A 25,419-nucleotide genomic window follows, 5' to 3' on the forward strand; every position below is an offset into this window, starting at 1 on the left:
ATATATATATATATATATATATATATATATATAAATTACTATAGTTATAGTATTGTGATAAAAATAATAATTGTATTGACTTAAATTGTAAATATTAAATTTGAATAAAGTATATCTATCTATATATGAATGTGTGTATGTGTAACACACCTATTTCCAATCTCGTGCAGCCATACTGAAGCATATCTGATAAATGTTTTCTCAAACAGTAGTCAGGTCTTGTTTCTATAGTTATACCAATACATTTCACTTTCGATTTTTCGGAATATCTAAAATGCATAAATGAAAGTTAATTGTAACATTTTCAGGCTCAATTCATTTATATGAAACATATATAATGAAATAATTATTTGTTTATTAATTAATAAGTATGTAATGAAAATAATGAATATTTATTTCTAACCAAAGGATTTTTGAACAATCTTCAATTAATTTTCAAAAAATATCATTCAAATCAAACTAACTCACTTAACAGCTTCTTCTACTGAGTTGCTAGTATGTCCACTAAGAGCATCATGAAGATTTCGAATGAAAAAATCGCGATATGTATCAGGCAAAGACATAAAAGTTCCGCCCATTACAATAAATTCAACTTTATCAACTGAATGTCCTAATTGCTTAAGCTGTTGACATAAATTGTGTAGTTAAAACTATATAATATGATGGATCTAAATTGAAAATTTTAAGTATAGGTTCACATATATATATATATATATATATATATATATATATATATATTAACATACATACATGTACCATCAATAATCCGTTAACGCGGAAAGTGCGTACCGTGTAGTAGGGGAACCGTGCTATAAAAATCTCGGATTTGACACAGAATTAATTTGTCATCCGGGTTAATTCGTAGTGCGTTCTATGGAAACTTGCTATAATATTGTATGGGGACCGTGCTATGAGAGACTCAGAGTTAGTACAAGTTGCAGCATTTTTTTGCGCTCTATGGAGACCAAGACTCTATTATGACTTCATAATTTACATCATAAAACATGAATTGTTTTGATTGAATTGAACGGTTTATGTTAGGAAATGATAAAAAATTAAACAAAAGCTAAACTAAAAAAACTTTTGTAGCAAAAATTTTTTCAAGCTGATTTTTTTTTAAATGACCAATTTTTAAAAAGCTATAACACTAATTAATCCGATATCGTACACAGCTATTAGATCATGAACTGGCTTGTTTTTTATAAATATATTGTAAAAGATAAAATAGTCGATAAAACTATATTAAAACAAACCATATTTAGTTACTAGGTTCATTCATAGGTTGCGCCGAAGAAACTCGCGCCAGTTGAGCAAGATTAGTGTTATATGGAGTCCGTTTTATCGCCGGGATGTCGGATTTTTGGCTCCGCAAAGTATAGGAACCGTGTTCCCAGAGTGCCGTGTTAACGGAGGGTTGACTGTACTAAATAAACTTTCACATAAAAATTACAAAGCAATACTTCAAACCATTGGAACTGCTAAAATGCAATCAATCTAAAAATTTAGCAAATCTTACAAAACGCGACTGATATGTAGATAATGCGATGTAGATTAATCCAGTGGTTTCCAACCTTTTTTGCACCGCGCCTCCTTGCTCTAATGAAAAAAATTGTTGCGCCCCCCTTAATTTTTTCATTGCAATTTAATTTTATAAATAATCAACTGATATTTAATTTTTAATTAATTTAGCTTAATTTTTTCAATTTAATTTAATTTTGTAAATAGTCAACTGATATTATCAGACTACAAGTTAATATGCAATATTATATAAAAAATGCATAAAAACTAATTATTTTTTGTTTATTTTTCAATATCGTTCCAAAAATGTTGGGTTATTTTTGATAATAGTATTCTGGAAACAGATGTACTCCCTTAGAAAAGCCTGAAGGTAACCGCCCCACAGGTTGGAAACAGCTGGATTATTCTTTTATCAACATATTATTCTTTTCAGACAAATTGCTTTTTATGCATCGAAATTCCTATAAAAGGTATAAATTTGTTTGAAGTCATAATTTGATCTAATCTATAGACTTATAATGAATATGCATTTGTAATTATCCAATTGACAAATCAATTTTACCATATCTTGATTTTGTTCAAAGTTTTACTTGTAGCATGTAGTTTTAATAAAAAAAATGTAAAACATGGTGAGTATTTTAATATTCAAACAATTTAATAACCTAGAACAAAAATTTAGAAAACCTATAATTATTACTTATCTTTTCAAACTATAATTTGGATTGTTTAGAAAAAATAAAGATAAGCAAAGCATTTGCATTTGTAATTATTCAATTGACTAAAATCAATTTTAACACATCTTGATTTTGCTCAACAAAGTTTTACTTGTAGCATGTAGTTTTAATAATAAAAAAAAGTTAAAAATGGTGAGTATTTTAATATTTAAACAATTCAATAACCTAGACAAAAATTTTAAAAACCTAAAATTATTACTTGTTTTTTTCAATCTATAATTAGGATTGTTTAGAAAAAATAAAGATAAGCAAAGATGATTATTTTCCAAAATCGAATATACTTGTGCAAATTCAGATAAATGTTATTACCTGTTCTATTCGATGTCGTGTCTGCAAATATGGATTGTACCTTGCTCTAATAGCTCTCATACTTGTTGGCTCATAGCCAGTATAACTTTGAGTAGAATATTCAAAATCACTGTCTGGACCACCAGGACAATAGACACATATGTTACCTGTCATATTAATATGAGGACAACGATGTGGCTTGCACATCACAGCTACAACTGCAATCTACAAAAGAAAATAAAAATTTCTCCAAAATATGAACATTGAAAATCTTCAATCAGAATATTTGATTGGAATGCTTCGTACTTAATATACAAAGCATCAACAAGTTTAAGATTTTTAAGTTCCATCACAGCGGTGATGTTCAAAGAGCAAGAAATTGGGAAAATAAGGATAAAAGGTCACAAAAGACCTTATTTGGCTAGTTTTAGTAACGTTTCCACGATTGTATAACATGAAGATAGCTGTGATCCTAAACCTGTCGTATGATGTTAAGTGTCATTGTCAGTCTTGTCGCAGTAATCAGTTCAAACGCCTTCCATAGTTTATTTTGAAGATGATGTTCATGTTTTTTGGGTAAATACTTATCGATGTATGTAATTATTTCAATTAAAACCACTACTAGTTATTTCAATCAATTAAAAAAAAATTTACTTCTAACTTCTACTTCATGTATGCAAGTACTAATACTAATTTGCTAAAAACAGAGAAAAAGATTCGACAGTGAAAAGAAGAAGCTTGCATTTGTTGCAAAACCTAGTTTCTCCTTCTGAGCTTTTTTAAAAATGCACATTTCAGAATGTCCTTACCACTGTTAATTATATTAAATTAAAAAAAAATCGTACCCCACTAGCTGTTCGAATGGGTTTAGCACGAAGTTTAGGCAACAAAGTTTTCTTGTGTTCACTAGGTACAGCAGCTATAATATCCACAAGTCTGGGCGAGCTATCTAAACCATACTTCGAAGAAATTCTAGATTTCATACGATTCAAGTTCACATCCTTGCCTGCGTCATGAGCAGCAACTAATTCTTGGATAATTTCACCTATAGTTATAACCATGCGTTCCTCGCGACTGATGTTCAATAATTCTGTAAGCAGTCAACGTAATCATTAGGTCCAGAAGTAGATCTTATTAAACTCGAACACAATTGAATAAGAAAATTTACTTATTATTTTATTACTAACAAGCAATAATTGTATTTAATTGAATTATTAAAGTAAATTTTTCAAATTTCAGTATTCAATTTTTGATGATAAATATATTGGAACACAATTCTAAGAAGAAAATATAAATTATTGATAGGTGACTGGAACTCGACAGACACACGAAGAATTGTCGTTCATGATAAAAATGTAACCGAAAAAATAGTTTATTATTGAAATCAATATATATTACCAATTAACACGTACCTGCTTTCTTTTTCACCATTTTTGCGTAAATTTTCAACTTAACTTATTTTCCACACAGGTTTTGACATCCACAAAGTGAGGTTAAGTTAGCCCAAAACCACACGAGGCGCTGTTGTCAACGTCAAATAGATTTATCGATATCATCGATTTTAATGTCTATATTGATATGTAGTGCAGAAAATATCAGCTACACATTTATCTTGAAAGAAATGAAGAAATTCAATAAATACCAACACAAAAATAACATAATGATATGCCAACTGGAATAAAAAGCCTTGAAACCCCATTTCACTTGATATAAATCAACGTATCAAGCCGAGAAATATTTACTGTGTTGCTGAGTACGAATATAAACTAGCTGTAAGAGGAATTCTGTCTTAAGGCAATTAAGGCATCGTGCATTAAGGCAAATTGCTGGAACTTCCCATACCGCAATTCAAAATTCGAGTAATTAAAAATAATCAATAATAATAATTAATAAAAGTTTATCAATGATTTGAAACTTTTAATAGAATTTCGAACCATATTAAATCATTCTATCTTACAATTAGATAATTTATTTTGAAATATTTTGTAAATTCTGAACTTTTTTTTCAAAGCAATCGTACTGCTTTAACTGCATAGAGACGAAATATCGAAGCGCGTAAGCGCCGCGCCGCCGTCTAACGCGTAAACATTGGTACGGAACCGATAGGAATGTAAACAAAATTTATACTTATTGTTAAAATTTCTATAAAATATTTAATTATTGGATGTGCATATGCCTAATGTTTATTTTTGACCGCCAAATGGCTCATTTTTTTATTTTTTCCTCCATATCTCCGTAGTCGTGGCACCTGCCTCTCCAAAAATTTGAACAGTTCTTCACTCAGTTAATACAAATAAAATGTTTTCTGAATTATTCAAATCGGACGCTCCGTTCTCTTAAAAACTGAGAGACCGTTTTTGGCTTTTTTGCCCCGTATCTTCGGAACGGCTAGACCTGCCTTCGCCAAAAACTAATCAGCACGTCTCCTTATCAATACGAATCGAATGTTTTTTGAATTATTCAAATCGCTTCATCCGTGTTCCCGAAATCGTCGACGAAAATTTGTATCCGCACATACAAACACAGACGCACGCACACACACACACATTCACACACACCCACATACATCCATTTTTTCTAAGGTATGCCAAAATATTCAGAAACCTTTGAAACGTAAAGATATATCAAAATTTTCATTTTCGATTTTTTTGCGATTACTATAACTTGCCCTACGGGAAGTTAATTATAATATAAATATAAAACTAGTGGGGCACATGGCATCTTGCCGTAAGGCAAATTGCTAGAACTTCCCGTTCCGCAATTAAACATTCGAAGAATAAAAAGAATCAATCAACAAAAATGTCTATGATTAAATATTATAACTAGTTGGTATTGGTATTTTGCCTTGAGGCAAGTTACATGAACTTCCCTATATGTGTAAATAATCGACTTAATCCATGATATATAAATTAATTTATGAGTAGTAAATTTATTACACATTATTAAAAATCGAACACGTCAACCCGGTCGGAACATTTTTTAAAAGCAAATTTTCAAAAATCAATAATTTTTATAATTGAGCCAGTTTTTTGTAGGACTTTAATTGTTTAGCATGTTCATTAAGACCAAGTACTCTATCGTTACACCACGTAAATCGTTTAATTTTAATTTTAACAAATGTCAAAGGAATTACTCATTTTTTCAACCTTTGATAAATTTTTAATATTAAACTACTTGTCGTAAGGTCGTAATATTTCAGTAGTTCTATAAGATCATGATATATATCGCCAAAAAAAGATCCATAAAAATCGGCTTAAATTTTTTTTTCAACAGTTAATTAGAAGGAAACGGCTCGATAGATTTTTACCTAAAACTAATCAGTATCATTCCCAACTAGTATTTTTCGAACAGTTTTTGATTTTTTAAAATCGATTCGGTAGTTCGTATGTATATTAGGGTGGTCCTTAATATGGACATTTTCGAAATAAAGGTTTTTATATATATATATATATATATATATATATATATGTATATAAATTATATTATAAATAATTATAAACAAAAAAAACTAGCACAGGATTAATAAAACCCTTGAAGAGAACTATATATTGCAAATGAAAATATTACAAAGATTGTTAATCTTAGCTAACATATCAATTTTTTTTCTAATATTTTTTTCTATAACTCATATATACAAATATACTTCATTAACAGAAATGTTTCAATATATAAAAATATTTGAAATGTATCAAAAGTATTATTACACTAAATCATATTTTGAAAAGTTTTATTAAAGAATACAACATCTGAGTCAAGATTTGTTTAATAACTATTAATAAAAATGAATGAATGTAATTCAAAACTGGGATTAATTTGTCTTCAACATTCATGTTTTTAACACGAATATTTTACAATATTATATTATATCAAAATTGTGGATGTGCATGAGATTATTTTTGGCAAGGCTGAAGAAGATAACAAAGTAAGTCTTGGTCTTGGTCTTGGTCAATAATAAATGAATAATTAATATAGAATAATATAATAATAATAAAATAATATTAATATATAATAATAATAAAACTAGGAATAATATATGTCTGATATATAAAACACAATTTGACATGTTTTTATTTACGCATAATATATCAAAAATTCTTTTAGCTCTGATTTGGCAACTGATTAAATTAGTTAAATCATCCAAAATTCAATTTGCCAATTATTAAAATATAGTAGTTCTTTATTAAAAAATATAAAATTACAGAAAATCACTAAAAATTGCACAGAGCATAATTTAAAAAAACTAATAATTTTGGTATTTTTGTTATCTGGATCAGAATATAGAAATTGTAAAGCGCTTATACTGTCTTGAAAAAAAAAACGCAAAAATTTTAATTACTTAATACAGCATTTAATCAAACATATATTTTGAAAAAAATGTAATACTATTTTTGTTTTCAATAACAAGCATTATAGGTTTACTTATTATAGGTGTAGTAATGTAACAAAAATACTCTTTTTATAATAAAATTTCAAAAATGGTAAAATTTGATAATTAATATAAAACTATATGTTATTGAATAATATTTATAACAGGCAGTATTTTATTTTTATTTTGGAACAGCATTCAGAACCTAATAGTCAGTTGTGCTGATTTTGACTTAATACTAGTCTCTTTGACAGATGACAATCCAATCAGTTGTCACATCTCTGTATGATATATTATTATTACAATTTCTGTAATAGGGCGAGTATTTTTAATGGCGCAGCAATGCCGGGTGAGGGCTATTTTCACTTGGAAACATATTTCTATCTATATTTCCAAGTGAAAATCGTTGTCACTGCTGCCTGACAACAGGCTGCTCGAAGTGCGTATCGAACGCGGGACCTCTGAAATAAGTCTCGCCGCTCTTAACCGCTTACCTGCGGGCGAGGCCTCAGGCAGAATAAATGTTAACACATTTTTTAAGTTTTATGTTATTATAAAACAGAAATTTTTTTTCCGCGTGTCAAAAAAATCAAATATTTGAAGGAATCAAATTAAAATAATTATTATAGTAATATTGGTCCAACCTAAATTAATCACATACAAAATTTGTAACAATTTCTTTTAAATAACCTTGAATAATATAATAAAAACATTATAATTCAATAGAAAATTCCATCAGCTATTGATCGATAATTGGAATTACTAAAATTGATCTTTGAAAAATAAATTGCAACGTTTCAGTTAAAAAACAACTTTGTAACAGTTTTAACAGATTTTTGAATTAATTTTATAGGAAGAACAAGCAAATCCAAATGAATAATTCTGATAAATTTTGAAAACCAAAAATTATATTAATATAAAAATTACTGCATATATTGAAACCTAATATTAAACAATTAACAAAGCATATTCTTTTAAATCAAATATATAATATTAAATTTAATTTAAACTAAATTACAGAAAATACAAACCGATGGTTTTCAAAACACGATCTGTTACTATCAATGATTTTTTAATTACAAAACAGAATATGAAGATTCAAAAGCATTAGTTAAACTACAAATAAAATTAAAAAAGTTTATAGAAGTTAATAGATGGGCGATATTTCAAAATATTATGCTTTGATAAATGACGTAAGAAAAGTTTTAGAATTTGTTTATATATTTCTTCTTATATTAATTTGATAAAAATATTAACCAAATTTATATACAATTTCAATATTTTACAATACGTTGTATTTTATTATTGATCGAGAATAAAACAGTTGATACAGTATTTTCAAAAAAACAATCTAATTCATTATTTATAGTTATTAATATTATTATATATAAATTTGAAGTTAAATAGAACACATTGTGAGTAGTTATTAAAATTTAATAAAATATTAGAAATGAGTTACAAAATTTGGGAGGGTTTTTGTAAAATTTTATAATAAAATAATAATTAAAGTAGAATGTAAAGTTTCATTACATGCATACTGGATTAGCCTTAAAGAAAGTATTCGAAAACTTTCATATTAGATACGCAATAAGTCAAATAAGTCTACTAATACATAAATTTTTATAAAATATTTGAACAATTTAAACAATAAGCATAAGAATAAATTCCAAAATATATAATTTAAACTTAAAAATTATGTTCCCATTATTCTGTTTTAGGGGCATGGGGTATGGTCTTCAAGCAATCTCGTAAAGCATTCATGCAAAACTTATTCATTTTTAAAAAATCCGAGTTCTTTACAGATTATGATATATAAATATTTTATTCATAATTCAAAGTAGTGATGAGTTTTTCTAAACAACATTCGTATATAATTAAAATTATTACATATTACAAATAAAAAAATGAAACAATTGTTTATGGAAGCAATCCATAAAAAAGCCTATTTTTACAAATTGAAAAATATCATGAAAATGTCAAAATATATCAGAATTAATTTGTAGAAAATTGCAAAAAATTGTGTATATAATCTCTTAAAGCTTTATTAATTAGTATAAAATACCATGAATTTTACGATGACATGAAAACTTCTGGGATCAAATCAAAGTACTAATCAAATGATGAAATTATTATCTGATTAATTTAATACTTATTATAAATTTCAGTATATCAATTTTATTATGTGTGGAGGCATTAGTTTACTAATAAATATATAATATATGGTTGTCAAATATCTCCCTTCCGTCTTTTTGTATTATAAACCAAGAGCAAAAAAGCGAAAGGGAGATATTTGACAACCTAATAATAATACATTTCCGCAAGTATTTGTCCTTCTAAAACTTTGAATTAAAACTTTATATGTACTTTAAGATATTGATAATATTTAATCAAAAATTAAAATGTTGTTGAATTTAATTCATTGTAAATGGTGTTAAATTTTGTAATATAAATTAAGAATTCTTGGGTAAATTATTGAGTTGATTACTTAAGTAATTAATTAAAGAAAAGTATATATATATATATATATATATATTGATTGTTTCTTTTCCGAACAGTAAATCCAATAATAAAAAACAATTTGTTTTTTGAAGATGTTTCAAGTGTGTTTTAGTCTTGTGAAGTCGTAACATTTACAAGTATCCTCGGAAAAAATCGAGTGTTTTTAACAAAAAATATTAGTGATATGGATATATAAATTATTACAGAATAAACCTGATGATGGAACGTACCTAGTTCCGAAACGTCGTTATTAAACATCTTCAAAAAACAAATTGTTTTTTATTATTGGATTTACTGTTCGGAAAAGAAACAATCAATATATTGAAAAAATCCAGGACTATATATATATATATATATATATATTAATAGTAATAAGTTAATTTTTATGGAGTACTTAAACTATTTTGTATTTATATAATTTAAATTAATTTTTAACCTGAAAAATTGAAACGAATCACTAATTTTCGCGGTATAAGTTCATAAAGTATAAATATTAAACTCACATTAAAGGCATCACATTCATATTAATGTAAAATAAAAATATTTGCGCAATCTTTATCTAAATCATTATACAAAAAATATAAAAAGTAGGATAATTTGTTACTTTATAATATTTATCAACTATGCATTTTTTGCTAATTAAACAATAATGACAATGAAATTGCACAAAAACAATTTATCGTCTATTAAAAATCAACTATTCATTTTCAAATATTTTGGACAGTGTATATAAAAAAAACTCAATATTGATATTGTTCTTACAGTGTTATATTAATATTAAGCTTCAAGTTGAATTTTTCTAATAATTTTTATATTATAAAATATTATATTTTTTTAAATTTATTTGAATTCCCAACTATCACTTAATTTTTTGAGATGCGCGTAAACATGAATATACAAGAACATGAATATACTGAATTTCATTATAAAATCGATCATAAACTACCAGATTTAATGGCAGAATCATTCTAAAAAATTGATTAACAAAATAAAATTTATTTCGAGTATAATGGTATAACAAAAACATTGTGTTTAATTGAGTCAAAAATTGATTTAAAAAATGTATATATCTTACCAATTTTACGCCCACATAGATGTACTAATCATGTAAAATTTGAAACATTTTTTTGCTTTATGCAGTACTTGTGTATTTAGATTTAAAATTAGAACACAAAATTAATATGAATATTATATATATATATATATATATATATATATATATATATATATTAAGCATATATTCAACATATGACTTACTGCATTCAAAAATTTCTTATGAATTTTTTGGAATAAAATGAAATTGAGTAAGAAACCCTTAAAAAATCTACATTAAAATTATTATTTTTCAACATAACATCTTTACCCTTTGTTGTGATTTATTTGTGTAATTATAATTTTAAAAAATTAATTTATTTTTACATTACATTACAATTCTAATAGATTCTACGCTAGACCAAGGGCGAGCAACCTTTTTAACCCACGGGCCAATTTAGTTTTCAAAATTTTATGGCGGGCCGCACGTAATTTATATATATACTAGCTGACCCGGCAAACGTTTAGTCACAGGAAATATTTTTAGAAAATCATTAGTATTAGAAATGACTAACTAATTCTGAATGTATAAATATGTGGTATATAAATGGGCAGCTAACACGAATTACATTGATAATTTACCCACTACAATGCTAAAATACTAACATACATATTTGAATTAGGTTATGCTATGCTTAGCGAACGAGTGACATTTCAATAACTCTTTTCTCTCTAAAACAGTTTCATCTTCAGATTTTAAAATTAAATTTCTGATTTTTTTTGCTAGAATTGCTCCTTCTGCGAGACATTCAAAAATTATGTACTTCTAATGCACGTCGTAAAATATTTGTACAGTAGGATAAGCCTGCAAATCAGTTAGATTTATCGGAAGTAACTATTTGGTTGCCAATATCTATGAATTGTGGATAGAGAGGATAAATTTAAGCTTTTTTATAAGCTCAGAAAAATCTTGATCGAATTTTAATTAAAAACGTTCACAAAAAAGGCGATAATAGTTAATTGTTAATCGATTACCGAGTTAAATAAAAAATTATTGGACTACTAAAATGACTATTATAAAATAATGAAAATTTGGAGTTGTATGTAGTTTTCCATTCCGCATTAAAAAATTAAAATAAAGAAAAAAAAATGTTACGTTCATACAACCCATGATAAAAATATTTTGCTTTTTCTTTTTAAATAAAACGTTTTCTCATATACTCAAAGGTCTGAACTAAAATTAAGTCAAAAGATTTGTTGACTGAGCGCGGAAATAATGTAATTGCAACAAAATTACAAAATTGCCACAAGAAAAGAAGAAAAATACAAAATTGAAAAAAGTATATATTTTATATAATTACGAGTGACTATTATAAGTGTTTATAAATATAAATACAAAATAAAAACAAATAATAGTTAAACAGAAAAACTAATTTACTTGAAAACTTTAATAAGATTTGGCACTGCTTTCCTATATAAGCTGCTCAATATCATCCGTTTTATTTAAAATTTGTTCTTTAATTTATTTTTTTAATGCGGAAAGTAGTAGGTGGTATTTTTTTATGAATTTCATGGTTGAAATTTACAAAGGTCACAGTTGTCTGGATTGGGTGTGTGACATATTATATGTATTCCGATGTATTTTCAATGTACTTTTATCACTGAATATAAATCTATAGTCAAAATTGGGACACAAAATATGGAAAAACATTTAATAACTGGCACAATCTTCAATCTAGAATTTTTTTCTGAATGAATGAATTATTATCCAACGACTTTTCTTTTGTGGATCTGTGTAATGGTTCAAACACATACGTACTTCCAAAAAATAATTTATCATAATTTGATTCGAGTGTTTTTCAAAAGCGAAAATTTCTCAGGGCTGACATGAGATTTATAAAAAATTGCGATGTTAACTGAAAAAATGAATTTTCTAAATCTGTATTATTTTGCATGGTAAATGGCGAAGAAAACATTTAATGAAAACAGCTGTTTTGTTAACTTTGACCTATTGGAATCGCGACAATTCTCAATTTTTCTTGCAATATTGTTGAACTTATATTTAAATTAACATTTATTTTATCAGGAAATGGTATTTCTGCAAGCAACAGTTTTTACCAGTATTTGAGTGTCAAGAAAATTAGCCTTCACATCCGTATTTGAAAAAATATTTAGAAAAATAATCTGTTGTTGAGAAATGCTTGGCGGGCCGCAGAAAAACCTCCGGCGGGCCGCGGGTTGCTCATCCTTGCGCTAGACGTATCCACTAGTATGTAATCAAAATGTTTTCTTCGCCGTACGTATTACAATTTCTCACAATTTAACGATTAAAAAAATGGAAAAAATATGATTATTTCGAATTAAGCTTAAATAATATATAGCCTGATCATGGGCGTGTCTGGGTATATGCTGCCCTTCAAAATAATATTTTAGAAAAATATCGAAATTTAATTTTTAACTTCCAAAAGCGGAAGGTAATGTTTTTAGGAAAAATCTGACTTGCTAATATTATGTTGTCTCGACATTATAACACATTCTTAAACGTTTGAGACCATATTTATTTGCTTGTGTGTGTGTATTTGGCCGATTTGATCTTTCGTCGATGTTTCTTCGAAAACCGATTTCAAAAGAACTCAATTATTAGTTTTTTTGTAATTATGAAAAGTGTAAAATTTTTCATTTTAACCAAAAATCCTAAATCAATCTTAAAAATTCAAAAACTGTTCGAAATATATATAAATTCCAGTTCGAAAAATATATTGGTAGGGAATAGTACTAAATTTTTTTTGCTAAAGATCGGTAATTTAATTCTATGATTTTTGTGAAACTTTTATAACAATATTTGCAAAATAAACCTATTTATTATTATTCTAATATCTTTTGGAACAAACGCTTCAAAATCTGTTTTTTAATTCGACCGGCTTTCGGCTGCCTTTTAATTCAGCCGCCTTTTATTTCAATTGAGGTTTGATTTGACTACCTCTTAATTCGATCGCCTTTTAATTCTGCGGAATTTTAATACGACCGCTTTTTATTATAGTCGACTTTCAATCCGGTTCAATCCCTGGATCTGTCTTAAAATCTTTCTATATGCAGGGAATAAAGCAAGCTTGGAGAGACAGAAACAAAAATCACTTGTCATTTTCATATCATGAAATTTTATAATCAACAAATTGTTTATATTTTTATAAAAATGGAACTTATCTTCTATATATATAAATAAGTCGGGTTTTCCTTCCTGACGAAATAACTCCAGAACGCACGAACCGATTTCGACAATTTTGCATTCGTTGAAAAGGTCTCGGGCTCCGCAAGGTTTATAGCTAAGAAAATTAGTTGTGCATGGCATCGTGCCTTAATGCAAGCTGCTGGAACTTTACGCACCGTAATTAAAAATTCGAGTAATGACATTAGTGAGAATTGTCTTGATTAAATTGATTTAAATAATTGATTAAGAATCTCAAATTCAACTTATTTATTAAGTTTCTTATATTCATATTGACGGATTTAATCACAATTTAATTAAATAACTTTCAAATATGATTTATAATTTACTATTTTTGTTTCATATTGTTGATGACTTACCACGAAGACTGCCAGAAAATTGCTTACTCAAGACCAAACAGAACCAGCACAAGATCACTACCGAATTGATGGATATTTTGCATAAATGAAGTGAATATGTGATGTGGAGAAGACTTTAGTTTTATTGTTTTTTATTTTTAGATAGTTACTAAGTTATTACATTATTAATATTGTATTATATTGGTCCTTAATTAAGATCGAGTTAAGAGACGTTTCCACGCAAAATTTTCGGTCATTCCTTTTTTTTTGAGATTGAGGTTTTTACGTTAAAATTTCGGTAGTAACCTTTTTTAGGGTTATCCGTGTATTTTTGTTCAGAGCTCAAAGAGGTGGCGATGTGGAAGAACCTTTCTTATAATTTTTGCGCTTTACTTTACAACTTTAATTGATAATTAAAAATCACAAAATGATTTGTCTTTAAACCTCGTAGGCTGGGAGCCTATAAAGTTTTTTTTTAAAGCGTTTACATGGTGGATCGAGGGGGGTAACACCATGTTATTTACATGGCGTCTACTTGTAAATTCATGATCACCGGTTTCATACTAAAGTATAATTTTTATATTAATCTTTTCTTTTTCACGAGAAGTTCTTTCCATTTTAAAAATCAAAATTTCAAAAATCGGCTCACATACAAACACACAGCCATAGAAACACAAACCTTTTCCAAATTAAATTTCACTCGATTCAGAATGATATGAAATGACAAGAAAACATAAAATTAAAAGGAAGTTAAAAAATCTAATACATTTATATAATTGTTGTACATAAGTATAGATATGATTAATATTTCCTTGATAAAATTATGAAACATTAAAAGATAGTTTTATTCAAGTTTAGCATTATAAAAGTATTTAAACAAATTCATAAGGCTTTCAATACTAAGACTATTACCATATGAAATGATATAACTAATAATAATTGACTATACGCAGTAATACAACAAAAAAAGGGCTCGAACGACACTCTGGTTGGACAGCCGCGTACTCTTTAAACAATTATAACTTTATCAATATTTGCGTAACAAAATAATAAAAAAATAGTAAGAAAAAACCTTTGAATTTTAGATATATAATAATGAAAAATTGGTTGTTTTTTTAATGGATTTTTTTCATGAAATCATGAGTTTTTTGAAAATCGTTTGTACTAAAGTTATGGTTTTTTCTAGAATCCATCAAGATCTCTTAAACCAAGTTAATTCTAGATGAAATACGATTATTTTTAATTTTGGTGGAAATGGCACTCATAAGCTATTTGATTATGAAATTGTATGCGTCTTTTATTTGCATGATAGCTCACTCATTTTACATGCAGAAATACTCATTTTAAAAGCTTATTTTGAGGACTATAAAACCCCATTTTCATATCTAGCTTAATATTGTTCCTAGAACACTATAAAACAGTGATTTATTATGATATTTATTCTTATAATTTTGGTCATTTCATTATTTTTGTTAAAATGTATATTTCTGAAGATATTAGCAAACAGCGCTTTTAATTTTTCTTTAACGTTCAGTTAAAAAATAATAATTTGTCAAATTGAATTTTAATATAGGATATGTAATTACATTGAACTGACATTTCACAACCGTCAGACGCATGCGCAGAATTTCATCACTTGACAAACGCATGTTGACTATTTTATTATATTATTTTATTTTTTGGCACATCTCAGCTGCTTTTCGGCATTAATAATTTAGACATTACATTTTCCTTATTTATAATCATGAATTTTTTATATTTTAATATTGCCTTAGCCTATAAGTGAATAGAAATGTTTGGCAAACTACAGACTTCATCTGTTTTTAACGTCAAACTAAGCTTCAAATATTTTCAAGGGCAAACAATGATGAACGTTTTTTTGTAATTTTTTCCATTTATTTCTACAATCTAACTATATTTCTATGAATCTAAAAATTCTAGAAAATTTCCCGAACAAACTTCAAGCAGATTCATGAAAATCCGAATTATAGTTTAGGAGGATTAACCATTCATATAAACTTACAGAAGAATTTTATATATAAGATATATATATATATATATATATATATATATATATATTTATAAATATATATAAATGTATATATAATGTGTAATAACACACTTATAAAACTGAAAATTTTTGATTCTATCATTAAAATCTCCTGAAACTATCCTCGCAATCCTTGAATAAGATTGAAATAACTTAATTAATTATTATTATTAATAGTTAAGTTTATATTACTATCATTAAAATATTGAACGAATATTAATATTATTTATAACGAATGGAAAAATAACTATTAAGTTGTTTTTTCAACATGTCACTATAATATAATACGACTAGCAAACCCGACGAACTCCGTTTCGCCACCAGATGGTTTCGTGAGAAAGATGAAGAAATTTTTTGTTTGTTTTATATTTGAAAAGGAAAAATTGGATTTTATTATACAACAGTAATGAATTTATTTCGATTACAAAAATGAAGTGTTTTTTAGTTGAACTTCTCTAAGTAAATGAAAGTGAATCCGCAAATTATCCGTTTCATTGAAGTGCTCTTTGGTAAACCACATTTTATTGTTTTTTGGTCTGACGTTAACACAAACAACGCGGATGGTTTTCCAACTCGTGAACAGGCAACGTATAACTGCCCATGTAAAAAACAATGTTTTTTAAATAATCTATTTGAAATTTATCCCGCAAACACTAAGCAATTGGCCTTGCGACTTGTTATTGCGAACGCAAGGCGAACTGGAAATTGCAATCGTTTGAAGTCAAACGGAAGACCAGTCAGAATCATTGGTATGTCACCAAATCGCCAGCAATTTTTTATTGAATGGTGAAATTCAGTGCGTGCACATCATTATTCTTTGCGCAAGAATTGCTCGTTGACTTAACCAAGCATAATTCTGATAATTCTCACTAATGCCATTACTCGAATTTTTAACTACGGTGCGTGAAGTTCCAGCAGCTTGCATTAAGGGACGATGCCCTGCACAACTAATTTTCTTAGCTATAAACCTTGCGGAGCCCGAGATTTTTCCAACGAATGCAAAATTGTCGAAATCGGTCCGTGCGTTCTGGAGTTATTTCGTCAGGAAGGAAAACCCGACTAATTTTTATATATATAGAAGATAATCTATTTGCAATGATTTAAAACAATTATTGATTATTTTTATTACTCGAATTTTTAATTACGGTGCGTGAAGTTCCAGCAATTTGCATTAGGGCACGATGCCATGCACCACTAATTTTCTTAGCTATAAACCTTGCGGAGCCCGAGACCTTTCAAACGAATGCAAAATTGTCGAAATTGGTTCGTGCGTTCTGGAGTTATTTCGTCAGGAAGGAAAACCCGACTTATTTTTATATATATAGAAGATGACTATTATGGCTGACAATTGTAAATTCAACAAATTTACTAAATGTCCATATCTGGACAGTTGTAAATATAGTAGTGAATAAAAAAATCTTTAGCTGGTACTGGATTGGTATATAAAATTCAATAGGTTTAATTGTTAGAATATAAATCAATACATATTATTAACAAAATAATATAAAAAAGGAACTGATTTCAAGTGAATGTAAAAAAATATCCAAATAGACTTTATTTTTTCATATTACGTTATTTATTTCAATCATTTTGCGTGCAATAGCATGTGCGTGCGAAAAAAGTTAACGAAAGTACAAGATTATTTGCAAATAATTCAAGAAAGTAAGTAAGTAAACTAAAATTGCTTAGGCCTTTGACATTAATTTGAATAAAATCTCTTCAATTCACTTTAAAAACAAACCTATTATATAAAATTACAGAAGACAATTGCGGAAAATACGGTTTCATAAAACGTTTTGCAAGGAAATGATAGATTATTCATAATTTATATATTATACAGGTACAACTACCTTCAAAATAAAAAAATAAGTTGGATTTATATATTTTTTTCATATGTAATAGATAAAATGATTTAGAAAACAAATTTTATATGAAGGCGTTGTTCAAATTTAACGAATAATTATTATGTCAATATGAGTAATATGTGTAATATGAGTTACTAAAAAAAATTAGGGACTTCATGGTACCACAATATTTATTATATAGACTTGACTTATTATCAATGTTTTTTTTCAAGTTTTTACTAAACAGCAATAGAAAATACACCAATAATTAGCAAGGAATTATTATAAATCAAAATAATGTTATTTTTAACTCGCCGAAGGAGAAGTTTATGTTATCATAAAAAAATCGCTAATTTTATGTTTTCTCGACGTTTTAAGCGATTCTGAATCGAATGAGACCAATTTTTTAAAAAAAGAATGTATATGTCAAAATTAGAACTTTCTTAGAAACGCCTGAACCGATTTCAAAAATTTACAAGCCAATCGATGGATTTCGATGTGGATTATCTTTTATCAGTTTTGTGTGACGATCGGCTAAGCCGTCTCTTTGTAAACAGCAGGAAAGTGAAACATTTTTTGTCCACGGTTTAGCTCTCAATTCTAAATCAATTTTTAAATATCAAAAACTTTTCGAAATGATACCGATTAGTTTTCGGTGAAAATATGCAATATGCAAATGTGAAAATATTTATATAAAAATATAAATAATTTCTTGAAACTAACCGTTGAAAAATTTTTTTTGCCGATTTCTATTAACCTTTCGTGGCAATAGATATCATGGACTTATAAATCATACTAAAATGTTATGGCTTTATGACAAATAGTTTAATTTTAAAAACTAATCAAAGTTTGAGAAAATACTATAGTCAAAATTTGCGTCAAAAGTTTGCTTTTTTGATGTGATGAGTCAAACAATATCAATTCATTAAAATTTAAACTAATAAGCTACAACTTTAGGGCATCGAAGCACGTATCTGTGCAATATAATTAATATAATTACAGATAATTTAAACGTGTTTGAAAAAATTCTATTTGAAATCGTTATTCTTAAGGCTAAATACCACTTTCAACTAGTTAAAATTATATCTAACAAAATAAAAATATATTATAAATTTTACAAGGTCAATAAACTTAATATTTCAATATTATGAGTATAATTTTGTTATAATGCAATATAACCTCATTAAAATTAATGAAAAAGTTCAACTTGATTAAATAAGAAGTATTGTTAATTTATTCATAAAATTATTTAAAATTCATTACTTGAATTAATTAAATTAATGATCAAAGAAATCTTTAAAATATCTTGAAATATTACACAAATACGTTCAACTCAAATGATTTATATTTTTATACGACCTGATATACTAAATAAATAAATATATATATATATATATATATAGTTATAAAAAGATTTATACGAAGAAAATTTAATAAAAGTATTTTTAAAATATAAAAAATAGATTAATTTATATAACAAATTAACCAAAGTGTGGTTTTGAAATTTAAGACATTGTTTATAGAAGAATTCGAAGAATAAAAATTAAGGTTCGATTAAGTATCAAAAGAACAAATGAATAAAATCTGATAAAGACAAAAATTAGTATTAGGAATAATAATAATAGTACTTGAAGTTTCTATCGTTGAACGTCATATTTTAAAATAAAAATTTAAATGTGATAACGCAATCAGTATTTTAAAAACACTTGAAAATAGATTACAATTTTAAAAGTAAATATTATTTAAAAAATATTATAAATAAATAATAGAAATCGATAATAATAGAAAAATAAATTAGATTTCACACAGTACTAAACCAGCTGTTCCAATCATTACGAATGAGTAATATTGCACTTATAAATTATTGTATTGATTTAGAGCTATTTAAAATTCAATTATTCGGACTAAAGGGTTATTCAGATTAACATCAAATTAGTCAATATGCTTTCGAAAAATTTAACATTCTTAAATTCGCATTTACTTAGAACAAACTTTTCAACCATTTTGATTATACATTTTTGTGGAAAAATTCATTTTTACATACATATTTAAAAGTGCAAGGTGAGAATAACTTACTGTATGAAATATAGATAGGAAAATTGGAACTGATATTTGTCTACATAAAACAGATCGTAGATTTTGAAAAGGTAATAAAATATTTTCTTGCCACAGATAATAATAATAATAGGTATCAATATATTTCAAAAGTCCTATTATTTGACTGTAAATAAAATTGAACTGAGTAGCATGATACTTTGCATTCAATATTTAAAAAAATATTAGCTTTGAACTTTACTATAAAGTTATAAATTGGAACAGACCAAAAAACAGAAAAATGAGCAAATTAAAAAACAAAAACATATCCGAAAAGCATAAAAATTGGTTAACAGTTTGAAAACTTGAGATAACTGTAAAAAAGCATTAATACTGATACTATTTTTTTTTGAAAAATATCACTATAGTATTAAATAATTAATGAAAGTTATATGTGAGGTTTCATAAATGGTTTTAGTATTATATGGGTATTGCAATCGAAGTTTATTATAATTCTGTAAAAATTAAACTGTACGTGAATAAAAAAAATAACATATAATGGCATAGTTAAAAAATACTAATTTTAAGCATAAATTTAAAAAAAAATAGTCAATACTGAAAAAAGTGAAAGTAAAATTATACTAATAAATAAATAATATTTAACATTTCTCCTTCATAAAATTTAACGATCTGGAATATATGAAACGATAGCTTCATGCTAAAATTAAACTTTATATTGACAGATTTTTCTTCAAAAACTCTGTATTGATATCTTCCGGCAGATATGATGTAGACTGCAGATAATATAAATTCCTTCTATCACTGTCTAACTCGTATATTTTTATATGACGTGAATAAATGTAATATAAAAATAAGTTACATAATTTCTATGATGAATAACAAGTTAAAAATACAATATTCGAAAAGCAAATAATATAAATTAAAATTATTTATAAATATTATAATATTATATACCATCATCATCATATAATGTTATATTATATTATACAACATAAAATTCACTTTTGTAAATTAAACGTATAGTTTGATCAACATTTTTTATAAATAGCTTAAAATTAGCAAATAAGTAGAGAAAACTAATTAGATATAGTATTTCATTTCTCCAATTATTATTCATAAAAAATATACAAGAAATAAATAAATGTGGAGCAATATAAATTAAAATTTGAATTCGTTATTCAATTAATAATTTTAATCTAGCTTTTCAAGATTTATAATCAATATGGTCTACATTTACTACCAAGTCAACCTCACGAAAGTTAATACAAAAATAGAAAATACATATTTAAATTAGTAAAACTTTTACACATATTATAAAATAAGATATATAAAAACAAAACATATTCAGATAAAAACGTGCAAAACTATAATAAAATTATTTATTAGTTTTTGATATAATTAATAAATATATCGAAGATTTAAAAAATTATAAAGCGCTTGTTTTTAATACATAGAGCATATCTGTAGAAAAAACTTGGTAGAAAATATGGAACTGATAAATTTTTCGGCTAATGAGATACGGCATTTGTTTGTATTATGCAAATGCAATATAATTCAAACTTGTATAAAAACGCATCATTTGTGAAAGATATTCTAAAAACTATATTCTAGATAAAAATTAGTGCAAGCCATAATAATATTCGCAACTAAAAAAAATAATTTGGCATTTGATATTTAGTAAAATTAAAGAAAAGAATTTTTTGATATACTTATTGAAAAATCTTGTTTGTTAAAATAGTATATATACAAACATCTGAATGAAAAAAAAATCTCTTTCGAATGCAACTAATGAGTAAAGTATGATTAAAATAACTGATTTATATAAAAAAATTATTATACATATACAACGTTTTTGCTTCGCTATTTGTCAACTGCAGATAATTTTTCTCAATTGTTAATTATTTGAAATAATAGTGAAAAATATTACATTCCCCAAATATTGCAATAAAAATTATAAAAAAATGAGAAAAATAACAAAGAATATAATTTACCGATAATAAAGCTTTTTAAACCGAATTCATAAATTAGTATTGCATTTTGGTATTTATTTATTTATAAAATTGTTAATTATGAGAATACAAAATTTATTTTCATAATGTAATTTTCTAAGATTTTATTAAATTGTGCAAATCTCTCGGCCTACTATTGTATTTTTGAATATATTCAAACAAAACTGTAAAAGGTATATGAACCATTTATAATTATTTTTGTTAAACATTCGGAAGTAGAAGATATGTTTAAATAGAAAATTTGAAATAAAAAGCATTGTTAATTTATTCAATTCATAATTCAAACAGCAGAATAATTATTGTATTCACATATGAGAGTTAACAAAATAGCAGAAGCATTTATATATTTGAAACAAGCTCCATAAACATGAAATTATTATTATAATTTTGGGCATTTATTCTAATATATTTTTATATTAAAATTAAATTTAATAATTAATAGTTTCATTAAATGTAATTTAATGAGCAAATACAAGACTTAAAGATTGAACCTAATCGATTTTCAGAAAATGATCAGTTAAAGAGATTTTTATAAAAATTGCTAATGACATTTTAGTAATTGATTAAAAAAAATTGTGAATAAATAATCTGTAAAAATATACTGGAAACAAATTCATTATTTAATCATTTAATCAAAAGTCATTTATTTAGTTAATTTAGTTTCAGACAAAGGTACATTATTAGAGTTTTAAGGAAATATTATGAGAATTTCAATAAAAATGAAGGTATCAGTAGATCAATCAGTAGAAAAATTAATTTTATAATATTAGTAATTTAAAAAAGTGGTTGAAAAAGCTTGAAATAGAGAGTAGAAAAAAATTTAGTTTTCAACCAGTCAACTGTTGGTACTAAAATCAATATAGATACATAATATTATGATATAATTGTTAAATAATTTATTATAATTTTGTAAAATGATTTGTGATTTATAAATATGCATGAATATGGTTACACTTTAGTAATTAAATAGTATGTCCTTGATCGCAATAAAAGTAGTTTTATAGCAGTAAGATTTCATTTAGATGCTATTATAAAAAAAATTATTATAACAATTATACTATTTAATTAGTCCATACCAAAATAAAGTGATTTTTTAAAATAAATGATGAATAAATTCAAAAAATTCCATCGACGGACTGCAAATAAAATACAATCATAAAATACAAGAAAAGTCTGCTATTTTACAATAATTTCAAATAGATAGTTGTACCACTATATTACAAAAACGAAGAAATTTATTAAATATATTAATTGAATTTTAAAAATGCATATTTTGCAAAATATTATTTAATATATAAAATCAGCTTATAAAATGTTTTTACTCTACACTAATAAATTCTCCAGTAACTAGTTTTAAAAATTATTAGTTCATTAATTTTTTTATATGACCACAAAGAAGTAGGGACGAAATGTTTTCATTAGTTCTAATTTATTTGCTCAGGTATTTGTAGTATTTAATTAAATGCCACGAAAACCAGATTTAAGCAAAAACAATACTGTATTAATTAATAATATTGAAACATTATTAGTTATTAAAATTATTGATAAAACTACTTAAATTTAAAAAAGTACGAGTTGAAAACATAAATGCCATCATCAAGTACAAAAGTGAATAAAAACATACACAAGTAAGCAGTAAATATAACAATTATTTAACAAATTTTTGAATTTATTTTCATTTAACGATGCAAAAAAATACAAAATGCTAGAGCTACATAAAATAAAATAAATATTTTGAACTATTATTATTTTCAAGTACTATTATTATTAGTAAAAATAGTTATTTTCCATCTCATTTAGTTATTTTGAGGAAAGTACTTTTGAGATGAAATTTGCATAATAATTAAATTATTTTTTATAGAATAATTAAATTATATCATTTCAATGAAAATCAACTAATGAAGTTGTAAACTTGTAGAATTTTTATTACAAAATTAAAATCGATTTTTCGAGAAATGTTATCAACAAAAATATTGTTACATCCTGGTAAATATTTTGGATGAATAATCGAAATTGGTGATATGAACATAGTTTATTTTAAAAATTCAAATTTGTCTAATCAAAAAATAGTCGATGAAAAAGTAACATTTATAATTTTAAACAATTTTTCAAAAAAAAAAAAACGAATAGAAAAATTAATAAAAACTGTAAAGATTTCGATTATAATTGTGCAAAATATTCATTTCCAAATACATTTACTACTCTCTTATTTATATTAGTCATCGATGAAAAAATTGTTATATATATTCACATTGACAATGTTTAGTAATATCCATCACTACAACAACCTAGTGAAAACTAAAAAAGATATTTGCCAGGGTACAGTAGTGACATAACAGCTAACTATACTGATTTTGAGATAAGGTCCAAAGAGAAAAGCATGAAATATGTTTGATCAAACAAGTTTTTTTTATAGCATTGTCGGTGTCCTACATTAATTTTTCTTGGATGGATTTTTTTCAATGATCTCGCCCAATAGAGAACTATATGAAAATGAATACTTGTAGGTGTTAATAAATACAATTAACAACAAGATGAATATGATTTATTTTAATAATAGATATATATATATATATATATATATATATATATATTATGCACTCAATTTCTTTCTTATACTTGTATAATTTATTGTATAGACTAGCTGTATATAATAGAGTTGATAAATAAGAAATCAATATATTATTTTGCGTGTAATCAACGCGAATTCTTATAGATATATTTTAAAAGCTTTTTAAACTTCTGCAATCGGTGCAGGCACTTTTGAGAAAACGTCTAGGAAATTTCAAAATATGCCCAGAAACCATAGAATTAGCAGGTCATATTTTCTGAACTCTTCTTCGAGAAGTTAGAGAAGAAAAGAAAAGGTGTTCATTAAATGTAGAAAAATCAGTAATAAAATTGATTTTAATTTCAAGTTTTATAACATGTTTTACATATGAGATTGGATCAAAATTTAATAGTGATTTCTAAGGGTCTAACTTTTAAATTGAGAAAAAAAAAATCATTTTTAAAGGTCAAAAATTTTATATGAGAGCTATAGCGTTTTTATAAACGTTAAATTAGTGCGTGACCCATGAAACCGTTGGGAAACACTGTTCTAGAATAAAATAACTATAGGTCCAAAATTAACGATGTTATTTGCGCTGACACACGTTGAGAAGAATTTGCATGCAGTTATTATCAAAAAAAAATTCATGGACCATGTGATACACTAAATTCAAATTCACCATGCATGATAAATGGAAAATGCTCTAAGTAATATCGTCGAGAATTCATAGTCAATAGGAATACAAGTTGATCGGATGTAAATTGGCCAAAATTTAAGTTGATCGGATGCGAATTTGCCAACTATACATGCAAAATGGTGATATTGATGTAGGCAGCCGTGGGTAAATCCATATAATATATAAACATAAAAAATTCCAATTCTGTTAAATCAATAAAGAGCATCAAAATA

At 25.7% G+C, this 25,419-nt stretch overlaps 1 protein-coding gene across 1 annotated transcript in view; it reads right to left on the reverse strand.

Moving 5' to 3' along the window:
* Positions 1-146: 146 nt before the first annotated feature.
* The window catches only part of LOC113372203 (probable elongator complex protein 3), a gene marked incomplete at its 3' end in the record, with an annotated part of 195,960 nt that continues 170,687 nt past the window's right edge, over positions 147-25,419 (reverse strand). The window contains 5 exon segments of the mRNA XM_026612521.1: positions 147-269; positions 469-623; positions 2,562-2,765; positions 3,386-3,630; positions 3,953-4,151. Of these exon segments, the coding sequence (XP_026468306.1) occupies positions 147-269; positions 469-623; positions 2,562-2,765; positions 3,386-3,630; positions 3,953-3,971 (746 nt within the window).

The sequence above is a fragment of the Ctenocephalides felis genome, unplaced genomic scaffold, assembly GCF_003426905.1.
Source record: "Ctenocephalides felis isolate EL2017-DRISC unplaced genomic scaffold, ASM342690v1 CF-g0.4_SCAFFOLD_01604, whole genome shotgun sequence".
In the NCBI taxonomy this organism is placed as follows: Eukaryota; Metazoa; Arthropoda; class Insecta; order Siphonaptera; family Pulicidae; genus Ctenocephalides; species Ctenocephalides felis.